At 46.1% G+C, this 20,758-nt stretch overlaps 1 protein-coding gene and 2 non-coding genes across 6 annotated transcripts; all 3 read right to left on the bottom strand.

Annotated features, from left to right (window-relative positions):
• Positions 1 to 2,071: 2,071 nt before the first annotated feature.
• LOC135806164 (probable UDP-sugar transporter protein SLC35A4) lies at positions 2,072 to 20,047 on the bottom strand. Of its 4 annotated transcripts, XM_065320316.1 has the most exons (10): positions 19,898 to 20,040; positions 19,742 to 19,789; positions 13,826 to 13,931; positions 12,303 to 12,521; positions 9,757 to 9,815; positions 8,513 to 8,575; positions 4,971 to 5,101; positions 4,053 to 4,178; positions 3,051 to 3,124; positions 2,072 to 2,477 (listed from the first exon to the last, which is right to left on the bottom strand). In XM_065320316.1, the coding sequence occupies exons 2-10, from the start codon at positions 19,780 to 19,782 to the stop codon at positions 2,274 to 2,276; spliced, it is 1,023 nt and encodes a 340-aa protein (XP_065176388.1). In that variant the 5' UTR covers positions 19,783 to 19,789; positions 19,898 to 20,040; the 3' UTR covers positions 2,072 to 2,273. The 4 variants fall into 4 exon arrangements, with proteins under 4 accessions (XP_065176388.1, XP_065176387.1, XP_065176389.1 ...); XM_065320315.1 differs by having other exon boundaries at positions 19,742 to 20,041; XM_065320317.1 differs by lacking the exon at positions 4,053 to 4,178 and having other exon boundaries at positions 19,742 to 20,047.
• Trnat-agu (transfer RNA threonine (anticodon AGU)) lies at positions 10,253 to 10,325 on the bottom strand. Its single transcript has one exon. It is a non-coding gene; the product is annotated as a tRNA-Thr (tRNA).
• On the bottom strand, positions 11,847 to 11,919 carry Trnat-agu (transfer RNA threonine (anticodon AGU)). Its single transcript has one exon. It is a non-coding gene; the product is annotated as a tRNA-Thr (tRNA).
• Positions 20,048 to 20,758: the final 711 nt, after the last annotated feature.

The following is a 20,758-nucleotide window of genomic DNA, read 5'->3' as shown; positions in this document are numbered from 1 at the left end:
TCTCCCAATACCCCTCCTTGTTGTCTCACTTCCAGCTACCCTCTTCCCAAAGCAGTCGTCACCCTTCATCCATAATTCTTCCTAAAGCTGGCACCTTCTTTCGTAAATCAACCCTTTTTTCTTTGAGTGTTGCCTGGAATAAACTTCCTGAAGATATTCGTTCACTCTCTACAACAGCGAAATTTAGTATTGCTGTTCGTCGGTATCATTCGCAATCTATGTTTTCTTTGAAAGGTATTCCTGACTTTTGTGTCTAGGCTAACCACATCTATGATAGTTTCAATAGTTTGTGTATATGTCAGTTATAGTAGTCCGCAATGCTGCTTTTCTAATTCTCATTATGATTAGCATGCAATGTACTACCCGAAGTACTGAATTTACTTCTTCTGTACTCTATATTCTAATGTATCTTCTACCTCTTCTCCCTTACGAACATACTTTCTCATTTTCCATACTTACTTAGGAGACTCCCTTCGATAGGCATCTATTTGCCTCTGGAGGATCCGTGAAATAAAAATCAAAAATCAATCAAAAGAGGCGAGCTATCAATACGACAATAGAGGGGGCTATGCACTCTTCTTCGCTTGAGTCTTACCACAGACTTGTGGGTATGTGTTTAAAAAAAGTCATGTGTATGTACCAGTATAGTACACGTGACTATACTGGCACATACCCATGACAGTCATGGTAGTGACATGGTGGATCCATCTCGACATCAGTGTTACTCAGCGGCCCGGTTAGCAAGAAAATGGTCACGAGCGGCTATGGTCTGGACTTTTGCCAAACGTCCATAGCGGCCCGTGACCATAATGACCATTTTCTTGCTAGCAGTAACACCAAAACTACAAGCAAGCAAAAAGTATACCCCCCCCCCCCCCCCCAGGTGTTATAATTATACTCTTGGTAACACTGATGTCGAGATGGTGGTGTGTAGATCTACGTGGGGAACTGGTTGTTTCAAGCCTGAATGGCTGAGTCACGCGGCACAAACTCCGGGCAAAGCAGTATACATTAAGTAGCTACAATGCTGCGTTATACATAATTGTCCTAGAAACCATTTTACATGTACATGTTCCGGAGGGCTGTGTACTTACAGTGATGGTTGCTGAGTTTCGACTCCGCACTCAGGTAGGAGTCTAGAACCGTTATAAGTACAAACCTCAGTCAATCTAAAATCTCATGGTAGCCTACGGTACATGAATGTACAGTAACGCCTTGTTAAATTCTGATTGCCACTGGATCAGTAACCACGAGCCAACACTGGCTGTCTACCACTTACCCAGAAATATAGGACAGGAACAGGATTAACCAGGGGCGTCGGAAGGAGTTTAACATTGGTGCGGCCAATGTGTGAGAGGGGGTCCGGGGGTCGTCCCCCAAGAAAATTTGTGAAAATTGGGCCTAAAAAGCCATATTTAACGCTACAGAATAATTTAAAAAAAGAATATGCATGCTGATGATACACCGCATTGTCGATGTAAAACATGGTACCTGTACAAGAGTCGACAAGCCACCAACAAGGTTGAAATGTAAAAAATAAAAAATAAAAATTCGAAAATTATTGGTGCGGCTTTGGCCGCACCTGCCGCACCGGTTCCGACGCCCCTGTAAACTAATGTCGTATTAGCAGTAATGAATGTGAGGAGCAAGTGAGGAATCAGTGTATGCCGTTGAGCATACTAATAGTTGCTTTGAGAGAGAGAGAGAGAGAGAGAGAGAGAGAGAGAGAGAGAGAGAGAGAGAGAGAGAGAGAGCGAGCGAGCGAGAGAGAGAGAGAGAGAGAGAGAGAGAGAGAGAGAGAGAGAGAGAGAGAGAGAGAGAGAGAGAGAGAGAGAGAGAGAGAGAGAGAGAGAGAGAGAGAGAGAGAGAGAGAGAGAGAGAGAGAGAGAGAGAGAGAGAGAGAGAGAGAGAGAGAGAGAGATAAGGGGGCGGGGAGAGGAAGGGAGAAAAGGAGGCAGGAAGCTTGGTCGCACCTTCAAGTTTCACGTTCTTCCGGCACATGCACAATCATGTACTCGTATGTGTGCCTTCCTACAAAACCTTCTAACACTTGAAGTTCTCATCAGTGGTCTCAGACTTTGTCAGTATTTCTCTCTTCAGTTTCAGCGGACTCTGTAACTACAGTACACAGTTTTATCCAAAAGTCACGGTATGTAAACATGATATAACGTGGAAGATTGTCAAACTACAAACACAGAGATGCAACTGTTCCCTTGATTCCCTTGATAAGCCAGTGTAGCAGACACGTGCAGGAAACATGATGGTCACCGGTTTCACGATGGTTTTCGATCTGCCGTGTACAAGGCCAGGCCGAGCACAAGAATAGGCAGAGCAAAGAGTAATAACTGAGGAATGTGCAGGGAGAAGATCAGCACACTAGCCAGCACATTGACCAGTACGGCACATGCAATTATCATCAAGCGTAGTAGATTGCCTGCGTACTTCAGAACAACACTCATCAGCAAGCCACTCGCCACCTGGGCAAGAAGAGAGCACAAAGGAAAGAAATGTGACACTGGTACACCATGGAGTGTCAACTTATCATTTGAGTGTGACTGAAGGTTCTGTAGTTTCACCGAATGGCAATCAAGGTCAGGGCAGCCCTCCATCCTCCCACTTCCGCTTCCTGGCAGTGCCCTTCATTGCAGAAGTTCAGCAGACTTGTCGTCACACAATACGTTTGAGCTTTTAAAGATCATCCATCAGCTGCGTAGCCTACGGTTCAATAGCTCGCCAACACTCATTCTTCACGGTCAGCATATCAAATCTCTTGACTATCTTGACTTATTTCTTGAGTAAGAATCAATGAGTGGTAAATGCCCTGGGGGTACAAGGTCTTATTTCGGGACTCATGTCAGTGGTTTCCTACCAAACATTCTGTGCATCTCTGAGCGCAGGTTTTAGGCATACAGGCACAAGCATCAACCACCCCTGTCCCATCGTGGTCTTGATCATTTCTGGCGTCGAAATATGCCTGGAAGCAAGTCAGATGAAGGGAGCCTGTAAGCAAATCAGGAACCGCCCGCAAGGAAATACCCTACCATGCATACCTGGCACAAGACGATAAACCAGCAAATGGGTGTGAATCCCTTCACAACGCTTGCCAACAGAGCATGAACACCACCTGCAGCAAGAAGAGACACACAGGATGAGCAGAAGCAAGACTGAGAGGAGGCCTAGAGTAGCAGGAGGAGCAGAACAAGGAGCAAGAAGAGACTGGCCAGCAGGACGGTGAGGAAGAGGCAGCCGGTCAGGACTGGGGAAAGGGCAACTGAATGTACAGCCTGACACCTGTTTCCCAAAATTTGGGAGCTTAGTCCAGAAAGCACTGAAGACATGTATTCGTATAGTTTCTGTCCAAGTGCAATGTAGACCAGCTGTATTGCAAGCACCTCCCTCCGAGTCCTCCGTGTTAGAAGCAACATCTGAATGATCATTAGACCATTTTCTTCACCAGAATGCCTTGTGAGAAGCTAACAGATCTGTGCTTTGTCGTGTGGCGGGGGTCAGAGGGAGAAGGCAATATCAAAACCTATTCGGTTTCACACACAAGTACATTGTCCTGGAGGTGTGAGATTCATGCCAGGAATGCATAGATCATTGTGACAAAATGCGCTCTATTTTCAAAACGTTTTCTAGCCCCCCCCCCCCCCCCTCCACACACACATACACACACGGTGGGGATGTAGTCTTGGTCCAATGCTACGGGCAGGCCTGGAAGAGGAGTCTATAGCAGCACTGCATGCAGGCAAACTTGTGCCACCATGGTAGCGTGTGCATATTTGGGTTCGTGAATACAGCAGGGTTTAATGTCATGAAGCCATACATGTATGCGTGCGTGCCTCACTGCCGCTCTTTACCCACGCATGGTTTCCAGCTTCACTGGCCAGTGCAGTTGCTGGTTTTGTTGCTGTCGGTGTTGTAACTGTCCTTGCAGTGGATATCCACCGTCAGCCTTGGTGTGCGTGTACACGCACACTGCTGTCATGAACTCTAAGTTAGCTTGCAGCATACTTTCAATCAGTCCGACATTCTTGTCCACCTGTACATACCTTCCAACTGGGTTTCCTCTCCCGCAAGTTCCATGGCTACTGTCGCAGAATTCATCATCACTCCACTGCCATACAGACACACATTCAGGAAATGAATGCCGCCTTTCTCGTGCTTCAGAAGTTTCTCTATGATAGCAAAGATTGGCGCAACAAACCGAGAATCTGAGATGCTTAGAGCAAATGCCATTTCAAGCAGTTTGAATACTAGTACTTCAGAATGATTGTCACAGATGATCCAGCGGGAACCATAAGTGCTGTTTTTTTGTTATACAGTCAACTTCGCTAATAACGACTGCGGATATAACGACAATTCGCGAATAACGACGGAATTTCCATGCCCAGAGCAAAGTCCCATCCAACTGTAATACATATAATGAGACTTCGGGTATAACGACACTTTGTGAATAACGACACTTTTCTGATGCCCCGCCGAGTGTCGTTATAAGCGAAGTTGACTGTAGATGATCCAATCATCCAACCTAGCCATGTTGGCTACCAAGTGAGGACCGTGCAGTGTACTTCGAAGTATACAGTACCACAAGAGTGCCCCGCCATCATCTCGCCCTTTCGTGGTTGTCTTTGTGGAGCTGGTCTGTAGGTCATACGAGACTGTGTACACACATTGCACATTGTGCAGTCATTCTGTACTTGGTTTACCTTTGATCGAGTGGATGCAAGCTCCACAGGAAACATGCCAAGTGTGACCTTCGTACACTACGGTTCTCAAACCGTACAAACTTAGTTGCGCTCTGCCATACAATTTCCCTTCCCTTGGCTGTAAAATCAAGGTGGGGCGCTCTCGCAAGACAGGACGCTCTCGCGGTACTTTACGGTAGTACTACAGAGGTATGACCTCATAATCCAGAGTTATGACATCATACACCAAATTGGACAAAACGCCCAGCTCTTTGCACTCACCGGTGAAAACAGCAGCAATAGCTGAGCTGACAGACAAGACCAGCATCATACAAACACCAACCATTGTCACCCGCACCGTCACAAGAGCTTCGTCTTCCCCAGTGGCATTACCAGCGTACCGTCCAGCCAAACTGAGGAAGCAAAGCACAGACACACACACACCGGTAAGAAATCAGAGTGGACATGATCCGGCGAACTGTGTCACTCTTGGTTCAAAGTTTATATGAATCCAGAGCAAGCACAAAGTTCGCAACCCGATCCTGTAACCCTGGCTGCCATATTGCTTTTGGAGGAGAGGAGTTACACGATAACTAACTTACGTTCCTATACTATAGCCTGCTGACACTGTAGTGTTATGACAGGGGCAACGTCGGAAGGTATTTTAGTGTGGTACAGTCAGTCATCTGAAGTACAATTTACTCGTGGGGAGGGATGGCTGAGCCGAAAAATTTGGAAATTTAGAGCCCAAATCAGTGCATTTTATTGATTTGCGCGGTACTGTAAAACCGGAAAGTCTAACGACCAAAAAGTTTTTAACGTTTTTCTAATTTTAGCATGATTACAAGCAGAAAGTTTAACGATGGCTAGTCGGCCACCCATCTGTATGCGCATCTTTACACAGACCTCTAGCGATAACGTTTTTTTTTTTCAAATAACGAATACAATTTGGTCGTTAAAACGTAAGACGTTGTGTCTCGTTAGACTTTCCGGCTTTACAGTACCTGGGGCAAATAGTGGTACGATCAATATACCGTAGTGACCGTACCGTGTGCGACGCCCCTGTATGACGATGGCACACTGTGCTATCTGACTGATGACACGTATACAGCTACACCAATGCACTGTGTATGCCCCCCCCCCCCACCCACCCCCACCCGCGAATCATGACATTGTACTCCTGCTATTTAACCCGTGTTACTTTCCGATTGACACGTGCTCAGTGACGTCTGAGTGCATGGTCTTCAGGCTTTCACGAGCGTGCATTCGTGTCAGAGCGAATGACCAGTTGCCATACCCAATCCCAATGCTGTACCCAATGCTGTACCCAACACTATCACACCTTCCCCGGTACAAACGCACGTCTGGACCCCTCCCTAATCGAATCCTTCGAGAAACAGCTCCCAGTATTTCTGATTCACTAACAGCTATATTTAACCTCAGTATCACCTCTGGCATGGTTCCATCTGATTGGAAAATCTCTATTGTTATCCCAGTATACAAAGGTTCAGGAAGCAAAGGCAGTCCTGGCTCTTATCGCCCCATTTCCCTGCTCCACGGAGTTGCGAAGGTGTTCGAAAGCATGATGAGCAAGCAAATGACTACATTTGTGGAGGCCAATACCCTCCTCCGTACGCACCAGTTCGGGTTTCGCCGGCAGCGGTCTACCACTGACCAACTAGTCCAAATGACGTCCTCAATAAGAAGAGCCTTTGACAGCAAAGCTTTGTGCGACGGACTCTACCTGGACTCATCAAAGGCATTCGATAAAGCCAGCCATTCTGTCCTGTTGCAGCTTTTCTCCTCATTCTGCTCATCATCTTCAGTCAAATGGCTCGGATCCTTTGTCTGTGGACGCTCTATTCATGTTCAAATTGGTGATCAAGTTTCATCTCTACATCCGTTGGGGGCAGGAGTGCCGCAGGGTTCTCATCTAGGCCCACTCCTATTTAACATACTGATCGACAGCATCCAAACAGTGACTACCAACACCTTGAGCCTTTTTTGCGGATGACTCCAACATTCTGTGCATTTCACCACCGACTACCACAATTACGGCTCACTTGTCTCAGATTGAGACTGATCTAGCAGCGTGTATCTATTGTATTCCACTCAGGCAGGACCACGGCAGCAGAGCAAACTGTTCAGATGAATGAAGCTAGCCTATGTCGACCTGAGGCTCATCGCCATCTTGGAGTCATATTAACCCCCTCCCTAGATTTCCGTGCGCACATTCGTTCCATTATCTCTAAATTTCGTAGCAGAGTGTTCTTGCTTAGTCGTATGGCTCTTTTCTTTCCTCCATCGATCATTTCTATCCTGTATAAGTCCTACGTTCGCCCTACCCTAGAGTACTCTATCCCCGTCTGGTTTTCCTCTCTGGCGGTCCAAGACCAGGATAGTATGAGTAGGCTCCAAGCATCTGCAGCCAGAGGATATCTTGCCGCTAAATTAGAGAGGAAGCCAGATTGGATGACTCCAAAAGAAAATCTTAACCAGCGTGCAGGCTGGGAAGCTATAAAATGGCGATTACAGATCCTTTCATTATGCTATTTTCACCACATTGTCTACACCTTTCCTTCTGTTCTCTTTGATTTCAAATTTCGATTTTCATCATCCTCCCTACACCCCAAGTCTCTTGTCCTTCCACCAACTGGCAAATACTTCGCTAAATCCTTCCTTTTCCTTATCGCTGTTGCTTGGAATAAACTTCCTGCTGATATACGTTCACTCGATAGTCCCACGCTATTTAATCGCCAGGTAAGGAAGCTGTATGAAGTTTACCGCTTCTCAGTTTCCGGCATACCTAGTTTCATGTGTGGAACAATATAGTCTAAATCCGCTACTGCAGTTATTTTGTTTTAGTGCCTTTCCAGTGTTCTATTAGCACCCCTGGTTCTCAATCTATTGTTCTTCCTCTCATTTGACTTAGAAAATCTCAGAATTTGAGTTTTTTGCGCTCCATACATAATTTTATTTTCATTATTTTATTGGTTTGGTGAGACTCCCATGATAGGTATCCATTTACCTCTGGAGAATCCGTAAATAAACAAACAAACAATGCTGTACCCAATGCTGTACCCAATGCTGTACCCAATGCCATACCCGATGCTGTAATGCTGACTGTTGCCATATGTATGTTAAGCTTGTCCCTTCCACATTTGGAACTGACAGGTCCTACACACTTGAAATACCCTGCATGCACTTATCCTGAAATATTATCCTCCTGCACTGACCTCGGTGAGTTGTCATTTCTAAGTTGGCTAATCAGTGGTGGTGTCGCCGTGCGACTACCCTGATCTAACAATACTCATGCCAGTTGCACTACAAACAATCCACTCATGACATCTTGCTCTAAAAGGCGAGCTGCCTGCAAACTTGGATTCACACAAGAGTCATAAGAACACGAGGTCAATCTTGGTGATCATAAAAAGGAGAGGCTGATTAGGAACGCGCATGCCTAATTTATACGGGTCAAGATCGCGCATGCCTAATATGCGCGCGTACCATACTGCGCATGCCTATAGCCATTCAGAATATGGAAGGAGCGCGGCAAGGTCAGAAAAAACAGGCTCTAGCACTACAAATTTATGTCTAAGTGATAATTATGGAAATTACGATCGCGTTCGCGACAGGTGGATCCAGAGTCATCCCAAAGAGGGTGGGCTCATCTAGGTTTCCTGCCCCCCCCCCCCCCCCTCGAAATTCACTGTGAGTGTAGAAGCTTTCCCTTGTATTCTCCTTCTTCTTTCATTAGTTGCTACTGAACATAATATGAGTTTGTGAGACCCAATCTCAGATGACACTGTACAGGCACCACTCACCCGTTGAGAACACCAGCAACAAGGATGCACCCAATCGCCAATAGCTTTTGCTTGCCAATGTGCCTGTAGCAGAAATCGCAGGCCATGGCACGAAAAACATACCATATACTGTCACTGTACATAGCAGCTAGCTTCATAAAACACAACGCTATTACGCGGATGCCAGCAAAGCAGCTCTTCAGAGCAATCCCTCACCAGTACGAGTATATACCAAGAGAACATAACTAAGAGTGTGCAACTCGACGATCTCCCAGCCCACGGCGGAATTTTTTCATGACATCAGTTTTCGGCGGCTGCAGTTTGGCTCACTGATACCGTTATGTGTAGGCAGAGATCAAAGTACAAAGAATTCGTACATCACAGCCACGGTAGTCGAAGCAGAACAACGGACAATAGATCGATTCGTCCTGAACCTGATGAACTCTCACCGTATCTACAAAAGTGCGGAAAAGCATACGCACTTGATCATACTTCTGCCAAAGAATGACGCAATGAAGAAATCCCACCGTGGGTGAACCCATCACAGCTCGAGATAGGAGTTGCACACTCGTGGTTATGTACTCTTGGTATAAACGTTACTTCGAAGTACTTGCTCAAAGGTAGAGTACAGCATTGCTTATCAGAACCCTCTGGGCAGACGCTTCTTTCAGAAGGGTTCGGATAAGGGAAGTGTTTGGATAATGAGAGAGTCACAGAGCACATGCACTAAATAAGGCTAAAACTTGCATGGGATACATCAACATCAATCACATTAATTTCTACGATGTTATCATCGAAACCGCTTACAAGATCATGTGCTACATGCAGCTACACCATGCATTCATGCGGACACTGATGTCGGCACTGATGTCGGCACTGATGTCGGCACTGATGTCGGCAGCGGAAAAGCACATCGTGACATGGTAGATATACAGACTACACAACTGCACTGGCTAACGGTATTCCTTCGATCCGCATCTTTCTTTCTTTATGGATAGGGTCTTTGTCATTCTGGATAATCCATTGTCCGGATAGTCGATGCTCTACTGTACTAGGAAAAGAAGTTTGACGTCAGCTTCGGCCTCTTAGAAAACTACACCATGATCCTCGGAGCCGCGAGGCTCAGTGGACACAATGAGTGTGGGCAGGTAACCAACCAGCTTGGGAATACAGACCACGTCAACAGAGCAGGGTAATTTACACCATGTACAGAGTATGCGTGATGATCATCAGCAAAGCTCTCTGCGGCATTGCCGCCTACGTACCTGTGCAGCATAAGCTTGTAGACGACGACGGTGGCCACGATCTTTAAATTTCCAAGAACCTTCAAATGGGCATGGCCACCCATGCACGACAGCAGAAACAAATAAGGAAAAGAAGGGAAGATGCTGTTGGATCAAAGTTACACAGTTTGAACCACCAGAAATCCATTTTTAGATGAAGTGAGGTATGTATACTGATATAAAAGCAAAACCAAGAGAACTGGAAGAAGATGGGCACGGACCATCGGGAGACTCAAGGTGACAACGAAGGAATCCCTGATTTCAAGAAGGAAGGTAGGTAGAGTGGAGGGAAAAGAAAAATTCTTATTCAATTCGTGTGACGCAGGAACATAATGGCAGACTAAAAACTAACTGAAACTATCCTAAACATGAGGGGAAAAGAAAAAAAAGAAGCCTCGGAGAGCCGTCTTATCCCAGACAAGTGGGTGGTGATGGACACAAACCATCAAGAGACTCGGCACTCTCATCATCAGCGACCAGCCACCACCCGGATTCGAACCGGGGATCTCCTGTTTACTAGACAGGCGCTTTAACCCCTAAGCCATGGCGGCACATGAATTCATCTCCCTCTAGCTAGTAATACATTCCAAAGAGGGAGGTTCCGCGACTTTCCGTAGATTTTTACTAAGGTAATTCGCGAAACCTCTCTAATATCTTGGCGAAATGGGCGAAGAGTTCTTGCATCATACCTGCAGGATCTGCTATTTGTTTTCCATTGGGTCTCAATGGAAATCGACTCAAAGGAAGGTTTACAACACCAAGAAACACATTACCACAGCTCTCTTTCCTCAACCCTACAAAAGTCAATTTTTGTCTCAGTTTGGAACACTCGGCTTCCAGTCAAGTCTCACGCGAACCGTGTTTTTTTGGAAGCTAGGGATATCACAAATAACCCAGCGGTAGATGTAGCACCTAACAGTGGGGATCAGGGTATAAGTCTCAAAACCACGGGCAAAGCTGCCAAGCTAGGCCCGGCGGAACCGGTCCGCCCGTTGGTCAGGCCATGGCCGGACCAACTTTTTAGCCACCAACGTGTGTTTACTGCTGAGGAGGTCATGTGTATACCCTCCATATCATACACAATGCATTAAAGACAAGCTTATGGCCGGACCAATCACAAACTGCTTCCGCCGCTCCTGACTGCCCCATCAGCTACGTCCGCGTAATGTATTCCTTGTGTCTGGCCACAAGTTCTGAGCTGACATCTTCCATCAAAATTAATGGAGAGAGCTCAATACAGCCACATCCATACAATCACCAATGTATGAGTATAAAGAAATACTAAAGATGATAACTTCTCCTAAGGTTTGGCCTGATATCGACACCTGCCTCGACAATCAAGTCAACAACAACACATATTGATGGTTAAAGCGGGATTCACACAAGCTTTTTTGCGATGCGACACGCGATGCGACAGGCGCGAAACCGGGAAAACCCCAAATCGCAGCCATGTCGTACCCCACGCAACTGGGCCATCGCAGAAGTTGAGCTTGGCTCAACTTTTGCGATGCGATGCGACAAGCGATTTGGCGTACGATTTTGACCTTTTCTACAGCAAAGTTGTACAAAGGTTCAAGAGTTGCCTATAAATTTGTACAAGTTGTATCAAACCGCGCGAGTATCATGGTGACGTAGCCAAATCAGCAAGATGTTGTCGCATCGCTGACTTCTTCTGTGAATGGTATTTCGCGAGTTCGCACCGCACGCATCCGTCGCAGATCACGTCGCATCGCGTGTCGCATCGCAAAAAAGCTTCTGTGAATCCCGCTTCAGGAAACAAAAATTAATGACAGCTGCTACGCTGTTGACCTCTGAAATTTACTGCAACTAGAGGCATGCATGCCTGATATCAACTCGGAGAGAATGTATTTACAGCATGATTCAGGAAAACTATGAAGGGGCAAGGCAAAACAAATGCTGCAAGAGCCCTGTGGACACAAGAACAACACAAAAACAACTACAGGAAAAAGAAAGTAAAAAGAAGAAGCCTCGGAGAGCCGTCTTATCCCAGACAACTGGGTGGTGATGGACACAAACCATCAAGAGACTCGGCACTCTCATCATCAGCGACCAGCCACCACCCGGATTCGAACCGGGGATCTCCTGTTTACTAGACAGGCGCTTTAACCCCTAAGCCATGGCGGCAGACAAATCCCATTGTTGCCAACCATTCACTTGTTCGAGATCAGTCCACTAATACGGCTTGCACTGATAATTTTACAAGGATTTTCAATCATGCTCTTCCAAACAATTGGCTCATTATCACGGCATTGAAGTCCCAAACGCCTCAGCTGTAGATTCATGTACATTTGGAAGCTACCCGATACTGAATATTTTGACGAGGGCAGACCAGTACTAAACGAGGACCCGAGCATTCCATAATTATAACACTGAGTTACAGTGGATTCGCCCGATTCGGTGGCGGGGGGTGGCAGATAAATATGTCAGGTTGTGTATCAGGACATACCGGTTGAGATATTGAATATTGCGGCATTCTATCAGTCCCAATCTGGCATTGAATCGCTTACCTGTATGCTGACTGGGTCCAGCCAGTGCTGTGAGTGTACGGCGATGTTATTGTTCAACGTGTACAGTGCGGCTGGCACGCAGCACTTCACGAGCGTCATCACACTGAATGTGTGGAGCCTGACAGGGCTGGCTGAGCTGGATGTGGGCTGCAGTACTGATCCTGACCTTGGCCACAGTGCCACATCTTCTAGCCATAGCAAGATCAACGAGATTGCAAGCTGAAAGAAAGAACACCCCGCATCATGAACAGGTGGGATCAGTTTGAGCATCACAAACGTGAGTACAAACTCTCCGGCTTATCATAACTCACGGTGCCGAGCCACTGACTGGACTGTATCCAGATCATGATTCCGGCATGCTGCTTACGGCTGTATCAAGTGTCCAATTTCCGAGTTGAACACGCTCGAAGTGTATTTGAACAGGACCTGAGCGTGATTTTCAACGAACAGCCCATCCCAGCTAAAATCTTGCCTGTTGCACCAACTAAAGACCTAATTTCTACTGGTTCTTCCAACCTCAACTGAGGACAGGGGTGCACCAAAGTAAACCGTTGAAGCAGTCTTGACTTCAGTTCTAGAATGCCATCGGGGGCATGAATGGATTCAATGCCACATGCCCATGGGACCATCGGATTGGCCTGCATCACCACTCAAAATGACATCATGCGGCATGCCCGGCAGCAAATGAACTTCAAAGGGAACTTCTGCACAGGCGCTTGGTTTGAAAGAAACTGCACCAGGCCAAATTTTTGCGCGTTGTACAGATGCACGAAATCCCGTAGAATCCCGTAGAACCTAATGGGTGTTGAATGTGTAGGACCCTATTGTGTTTTCTGCTATTTCCACTAAGAAATGGGCCCTGAAGGCATTTCAAACGAAAACCTTTTCTGACAAAGATCTAGCTAGTCATTAGTTCTAACCAAAGTGAAGAAACTGGAATAGGGATTGTTTGCCATTAATTATGAGGCTTAAATTGGTCAAATGCGCATGCATAGCACACAATGAACACCCAATCGGTTCTGTACACACCTATGCCCCAGTACTGAACTTCGTACATCTGTACAACGCGCAAAAGGCTTATTGGACAAAGTTCGTTCGGGTCGTTTCAGTAGACGGTGACACAATAGGGCTGCAGTGGTACCAGAGTGCTGCTAGCTGGTGCTCTGCATAGCGCTGCTCAGGAATCGATCGAAACTCGCGGCAAATACTACTGGCATCTTTTCAATACTCTACAACTCGCGGCAAATACTACTGGCATCTTTTCAATACTCTACATTGGGCCTGTTTCTAGTTCAACTACAGTGAAACCTCGTTAGGAAGAACACTGATAAGACAAATGTTTGCTTAACAAGAACTAGTATTCGTAACTCTATTGGATAAACCACTGTGTATTCACTGGGTAAAACATATGGATAAGAAGAACTCCCGTTATTGCAAACAAATATCATCCGTCCCTTGGTGTTCGTCCTAAAGAGGTTTGACTGTAGTTACTCGGCAGCTTGCTCCAGTATACATGCGCCTACCTTCCCTAGCTCTGCACACAGAACAATCGCAGACGGATGATAGCGAATCTTCCCATCCACCGCACTCAGCTTGAGCAAGACTGGGTGACCTCCGTACAGGAGTGTGCTGCATACATGCCCAACATAGCAACACCGGCGTTGATAGTGCTTTGTTTAAATCATTGCCATGGTGACAAGGTGTGCATTCAAGGATATCCAAGACCACGCTGCGCTCAGTATGTTTGAAATCATGCTGATCACGCTCCAGATGACTTGGACACATGCCAACTAATGTTTTTTTTTGTTCCATTTTTATTGTTGCTATTGCTGGGGTCGTCCACAAATATCGAAGTTTATTCACAAAACGAAATAATTTCGTTATGGGGTGGGCCCGGAGGGGGTTGACCAATTTCGTTTCAGAAAACATTGACACATGTACTTGGCCATAGGAGCAGTTACACATTTGCAACTTTTGTTGTATTGTGCATAATTATGCAGATGTCAACCTTTTTTTACGTTCTGAGGGGAGGGAGGGAGGGGTTGGGTCTAAACAAAAATAATTCGTTTTGTGAAAAAACTTCGATATTTGTGGACGACCCCCGAAACAGCCAATTGCTGTGACTGTAAAGAGGTCAGAAAGGTGTTTGGATTAGGTGTGGTTTACTGTACATCGGCGGGTCTGGGAAATTGTGAAACCATAGTGGATAGGACCCTCGTGTTGCATGCAGGCGTGGCTGGCTCAACGCCCTTGTCTCAGGGGATTCTGTCCCTGCATTAGCTGTGCTTGTATTGTGTCTAATAATAATAATAATAATTTTTAAAAGAGGTCGGAGGCGGATAATACTTTAAAACGAAGGTAAGTTATGGGTCGCAAGTATCCACGCAAACACACATCCAGTCATAATAAGGCACTTGTCATAAGTATCCGAACGTTTTCGGTCCCTTCTCATCAAGGATTATACAGGGAATGGCTCAAGTTGGAAAGACTAAAACTTATATAGCGTAAAGATAATTAGATAACAACACTCGTGACAAGGTGGAAAATTATCAAGTTTAGCACGACACAAAACTCGAAGGAAAATACTAATAGTGACAACAACATAGTGAGCAAATTAAGTTACATTGTTACCACCTCGACGAGGAGTAACACCAAACAATTGTAGCGACAACACATTTTCTTTCTGTACGTTAGTTTTCGCGGACCTCAATATCGGACACCGGACAAGTTGGAGTAAGAAGCTCAATAGAAATCCGCAATGGAGGAGACGTAGCGGAAAGGACACTGGGTATCGCGCACCCAACGGTTAGGGTCAAGAAACGTGGAAGGCCGCGGAAACGCGAAGAGACAGATAGTGGTGATGCCACGAAGAGGCGAGATGACGGGACATTGGAGGAGACAACACGCAATGGAGCTAAGAATCGCACTTCGTCAATCAAGCAACATCTGTCAGCCCATACCAATTGTCGTGAGTTGTACAGTGATAATGTTTTCTCAATATTGTCACGTGGTAGATGTGCGTTGCATTTGGCTGTGTTAGAAGCTTTGTATATCCGTAAGTTAGATCCTGAACTTTGCGTACAGAAAGAAAATGTGTTGTCGCTACAATTGTTTGGTGTTACTCCTCGTCGAGGTGGTAACAATGTAACTTAATTTGCTCACTATGTTGTTGTCACTATTAGTATTTTCCTTCGAGTTTTGTGTCGTGCTAAACTTGATAATTTTCCACCTTGTCACGAGTGTTGTTATCTAATTATCTTTACGCTATATAAGTTTTAGTCTTTCCAACTTGAGCCATTCCCTGTATAATCCTTGATGAGAAGGGACCGAAAACGTTCGGATACTTATGACAAGTGCCTTATTATGACTGGATGTGTGTTTGCGTGGATACTTGCGACCCATAACTTACCTTCGTTTCGTTTTTTTTGGGGAGCAAACCCTTTCTTACAAATAATAATAATAATAAGGCGCTAGGCATGAATTTGTCTGTACCAGATGGGTCCCCAAACTGGGAGGGCCCAGTCCACTCATTGCTGGAGGATATGACACCCTGCTGTGAAGGAAGCGGTCAAGCCTTTGTACAACATACAGTAAAACAGTAATGGCAACCACTTGACCATGGCAACCACTTGACCATGGCAACCACTTGACCATGCCAACCACTTGACCATGCCAACCACTTGACCATGGCGACCACTTGACCATGCCAACCACTTGACCATGGCGACCACTTGACCATGCCAACCACTTGACCATGGCGACCACTTGACCATGGCGACCACTTGACCATGGCGACCACTTGACCATGGCGACCACTTGACCATGGCGACCACTTGACCATGCCAACCACTTGACCATGGCGACCACTTGACCATGGCGACCACTTGACCATGGCGACCACTTGACCATGGCGACCACTTGACCATGGCGACCACTTTTCCTTGTCACGTACGCATTCACATTCAAAACAGCTGGGATCAGGTGACCACTCGCTCAACGCGACCAACGACCAGTCACCCGCGACCGTGTGGCACCCTACTAGTACATTGTACTTCAGTACACGCACGCATTGCACTGTGCACCACACATGGTAGATCTACGCATCAGCGCAGGAAGTGTAGATCATGGTAGATGTGTACATGGTGCATGCACGACACTTGACAGGTCTGGCGGTACTTTACGGTACATGTACTTTACAGTGAATATGTTGACGTGAACCACTGAACCTGGATAAGAAGACCACCTGGCCAAGGACATAGGTGACCTCTTTTTCTCGTCCCTTGAGTTACTGACTTAGACAGGTTTCACTGTACTGGAAATAGAGGAAGTATGGTCTAGAATCAAATTTTCACCTGTTGTAGTCTTTGGGGTGCTAAGGCGAATGGTCTTGGTCCGAGGAAGCTGAGACACCGTGCTCCCTTCCACTGTACTCCCAATCGAACTCGCGCACTCCCCCCCCCCCCCCCCCGAAACTGGGTGAGCGGCCTGCTACAAGATCGGGATTTGTGGGAAATTTTCACTGAAAGCGTCACTTCGTTCTTTAAGAAGCACGGATGAACGTGAAAATCCCATAGCCTGTAGTATTCTGGACGCTGAATCAAAGGGTCTTGGTCCGATGGGGCTGTGATACTGTATAAGCAGAAATATTCGTCTGGAATTTAATTTCGTCTTTTTCGTCCAAGCCGGAACTTTTGGACTAAATTAAATGCCGGACTAACGTCGATTTGTCCAGCTTCTCTATACACTCTTATGATCCATGGACGAAATTTACAACCAGACGAACTCCCTTTCTTTGGAGTTGGACGAAATTATTGACCGACGAAATTTTCTGCCTGTACAGTAGCCCTTTCCCAAAGATGCCAAAATATTTCGCAACTTATGCTTTTCGCAATCATGCCAAAACAAGTGAATGTTGCTGAAATCGCATCCATATTTTCAGAAAAAGCTCAATAGCTGCTAATATCGCAACTCAAAATGAGCGAGTTCTTGTACATAATGATGTCAAAAGCAACTAATAAAGGAGCGGAAATGGAAAACACTGGCGCAGCACAACTGCTTGAGTAAAGTCAATCATACTTTGAAGTACATATGAATGCATATGTTCACAGCGTGAAACATGTTTAGGAAAATGAACAGACTTGGGATGAGTTCTTGTCCATTTTTGTTGAACCTTTGCACAGCATTCATGACATAGCGGCATGCTCAGTGCTGCCACATGAGAAGTACACTTGTCTGTTGTTGTTGACGATGATGATTTTATGCAATGTTTCAGCGCTTCTTGTTGAAGCGGAGCATCATGGACACTTCAATGGTCCCCTCCAAGGTGCTTCTCTGCAAACAGTTGCGGAAAAGTTGCGAAGTAGTTTGTGAAAATGAAGAAAGTTGCGAAAGTTGCGATTTCTTCCAAAACAACATAAAGTTGCGAAAAAAGTGGCGAGCTCGAGCATCTTTGGGAAAGGGCTACTGTACAGTACAGTAGTAGTAGTAGTAGAATTTATTATTTTGATAGGGAAGGCCCTACAGCCGTTGCCGTCTTGTTACAGGGAACCCTAAGTGCTCTTTACAGAGCGAAACAAAAACGGATAGATGCTCAACCTGACGACACGAGACAGGCAGAGAATTCCACCTATCAGCGCCAAGGAAAGAAATAGAGAACATGCCATATCTAGTGGTAGCAGCGGGCAAAGAAAGTGAAGAGAATGATTGCCCTCTAGTGCGCCTCTCGGTGCAAGTAGCAGCCGACTGGAGGGTGAACATTGAGGAAAGAAGAGGACTTGTAAGCTGATGAATACAGCGGAAAACAAAATTAAAAAGCCTCAAGTTGAGACGAGATTCGAGGGAGTATAACTTAGCGTGCCGCAAAACAAAGACAGTCGGGGTACGGCGAGGGAGACCAAAAACCTTTTTCATGCTGATATGACTTAAAGTAACAAGGCGAGAGTATAAAGATGGTGTAAGACAGTGAGCATACGAGTTGCTGGCGTATTCAATAGTGGATTGGATGAGGGATAAATAAAATATTCGCTTAGTTGTGTGGTCTACTGTACGGCGGCAGCGGCGGAATGCTCCTATCTTCTTATAAACAGATGTACATACATGGTTGACTTGATCCTCAAAGGTGAGGTGTTGGTCAATAATGAGGCCAAGATAACGCGCTGTGGCAGAAGGTCGAATATCGACACCACCGCATGCAATGGTAAGATCCGGCGGAAGAGGCAGAGCCTTCTTCCGAAGCACCATGAACTTCGTTTTCTGGGCATTCAAGATGAGACCAATGCTTCCAAGGTACGTATTTAGTCTGTTCAACTCACTTGTCAACTTGTGCTGAAGTTCTCCAGTAGACTGACAGTGTATATAAAAGGCGATATCGTCAGCATACTGTTGGGACTCTGCGTGGCGAAGTACTCCACGGACATGTCGCACGTACAAAGAGAATAACAGAGACCCTAGCACCGACCCTTGCGGAACGCCTCGTGTACAATGTGTCTCGTCTCCTCTGTTATTTCCAATTTTCACCTGTTGTCGTCGACCCTGGAGATAGCTGGAGAACCACTGTAGTGCTACTCCGCTTATGCCAATAGCTTGAAGCTCGTTAAGTAGTAGTTCATGGCGTACCCGATCGAAGGCCTTGCTCATGTCCACGAGTACAACCCCGCAATACTCGCCCTTGTCCACACTCATCATCCAGCGGTTTACTGCGAGAGTTAACGCATCCTCACAGGAGTGCCCTCTGCGGTAGGCGAATTGCCCGTCTGGGAGAATACGAAGCTCAGCGTGATCTTGAAGGAACCGAATCATTTGCCGATGTACTACCTTCTCAAGGATCTTAGAAACAATCGGCAAAAGTGAAACGGGGCGATAATTCGACGCTTCAGATTTGTCCCCTGACTTGTGGACAGGACACACTGTAGCCAATTTGTACACGTCTGGCACCATTCCAGTACTCAAGGACTCGTTAATGATCTGCGCTATGGGACCTGCAGCGGCAGGCTCACAGAGGTGTAGGAGCAGAGGAGGAATGTCATCCGATCCAGCTGCCTTGGCACAGTTCAAATGCTTCAGCAGGTCGCTTATCTCCAGAGCTGAAACGGCACGAAATTCTTTAAAAGAAGGGACAGTGTTCGGCCCTTATTCCCAATCGAACACGGTTGAACACAGAGTGTCAGCTTCCTCGGACCAAGACCATTCGACTCAGCACCCCGACGACTACGGTGAATTAGTTTTTTGATTTTAGACCATATTGACTCCCCTTTAAAGTTCACGTTACCGTGGTTACATGTATAACTACTATAACTCGATTAAACCAGTTTTATCTTCAGGACTTGGCCTGTGGTCAGTGTATGTGCGACTATTCTGCACATGCACCGCTACACAAAACATTACGTGTATTATAATATGACTGTGTAGATCCAACGGCTGCATGCCCATTTTAGTCTTACCTGATGGCTGCGACCAGGATCCACAGAGCTCGACTTTTCATTTAGCGACTGTCAACAACAACAAAATTAATTATGCTCTTGACTCCCATGGAAGCGACGTACCCTGCAACTACTGAAGTACACGTAGCCAATACATCTTGGGAAGCATTATATTACCAGAGATAACAGTTCACTGCTGAAAAAAATATCTGGTGCGCGTGGGAGACTGCAGTGCAACAAGATCTGTAGACTAGAGTGTAGTGTAGTGAGCACTCCGATCTCGCTGATACGAGATCGTTCCGAATCACGGCTCGACCTCCATCCAATGCTCGGCCTAGCGCCTTACCTGGCCTGGTTCATGCCTTCCGATTAGGGACCCGGCAAATATGCCGGCACTAAATCGAGCATTTTGGGTGCAAAAATCACACGAGCATAATCGGTAATTTCGCGGGCATAATCGGCTGGTTACTGATGTTTGTCGAGTAGATAGTGCGGATGAGGAGGAAGCTGAAAGTGAAAGGGATGAGGAAAGCAAGAAGGTGGTTTCTCTGCTGGACAAGCTAAAACCAACAAAGCTGTCTGAACTTGCCAGAGCCAGAAAAAGAATCTTTTTTTGTTTCCTTTAGGTTTGAGAATGCATCTTTTTGTTTTGGATGCGAAGAAAGACCTGGATTTCAAGCGAAAATTTGTGAGAGTTTCTGGGAATTATCGGCATGGTTTCAGGCATTATCGGCTTGTTTGAAAGAATTGCGAGAAAGCATGATGGGTGATTTTTCGAGCATATTTGCCCGGTGCCGAGGTATATTATCAAGAGTACATAACTAGTGTAGTTATGTACTCTTGATATTATGTATCAGATTGCAACGACCATGTACCAGGAGGCTCTAAGTAGTGGCTGCAAATGACCGATATCCGTCACTTGCAGCTGTCCATCAGAGACCTGTAGCTGGCCTGAAGAGTTGTAAAATTACTCCTTCGTAGCCGGGCGAGTCCGAGCGAGGGCGATTCACGGCTTGGTCAAAAAACTGTCGGCCTGGA

The sequence above is a fragment of the Sycon ciliatum genome, chromosome 1 (assembly GCF_964019385.1).
Source record: "Sycon ciliatum chromosome 1, ocSycCili1.1, whole genome shotgun sequence".
Classification (NCBI taxonomy): domain Eukaryota; kingdom Metazoa; phylum Porifera; class Calcarea; order Leucosolenida; family Sycettidae; genus Sycon; species Sycon ciliatum.
The sequence above is the reverse complement of the archived record's forward strand: the minus strand, read 5'-3'. Positions and strand labels throughout refer to the sequence as shown.

What these genes read in the sequence shown, in the direction of transcription:
- LOC135806164 (XM_065320315.1), bottom strand. Translation starts at nt 19,782, where the DNA reads ATGAAAAGTCGAGCTCTGTGGATCCTGGTCGCAGCCATCAG. An exon ending in GTTGCTGGTGTTCTCAACGG is followed by an intron (nt 5,102 to 8,512) that starts GTGAGTGGTGCC and finishes TTGCTTCCTCAG; the next exon opens with TTTGGCTGGACGGTACGCTG. An exon ending in AGAGGAAACCCAGTTGGAAG is followed by an intron (nt 3,125 to 4,052) that starts GTATGTACAGGT and finishes TTCTTGCTGCAG; the next exon opens with GTGGTGTTCATGCTCTGTTG.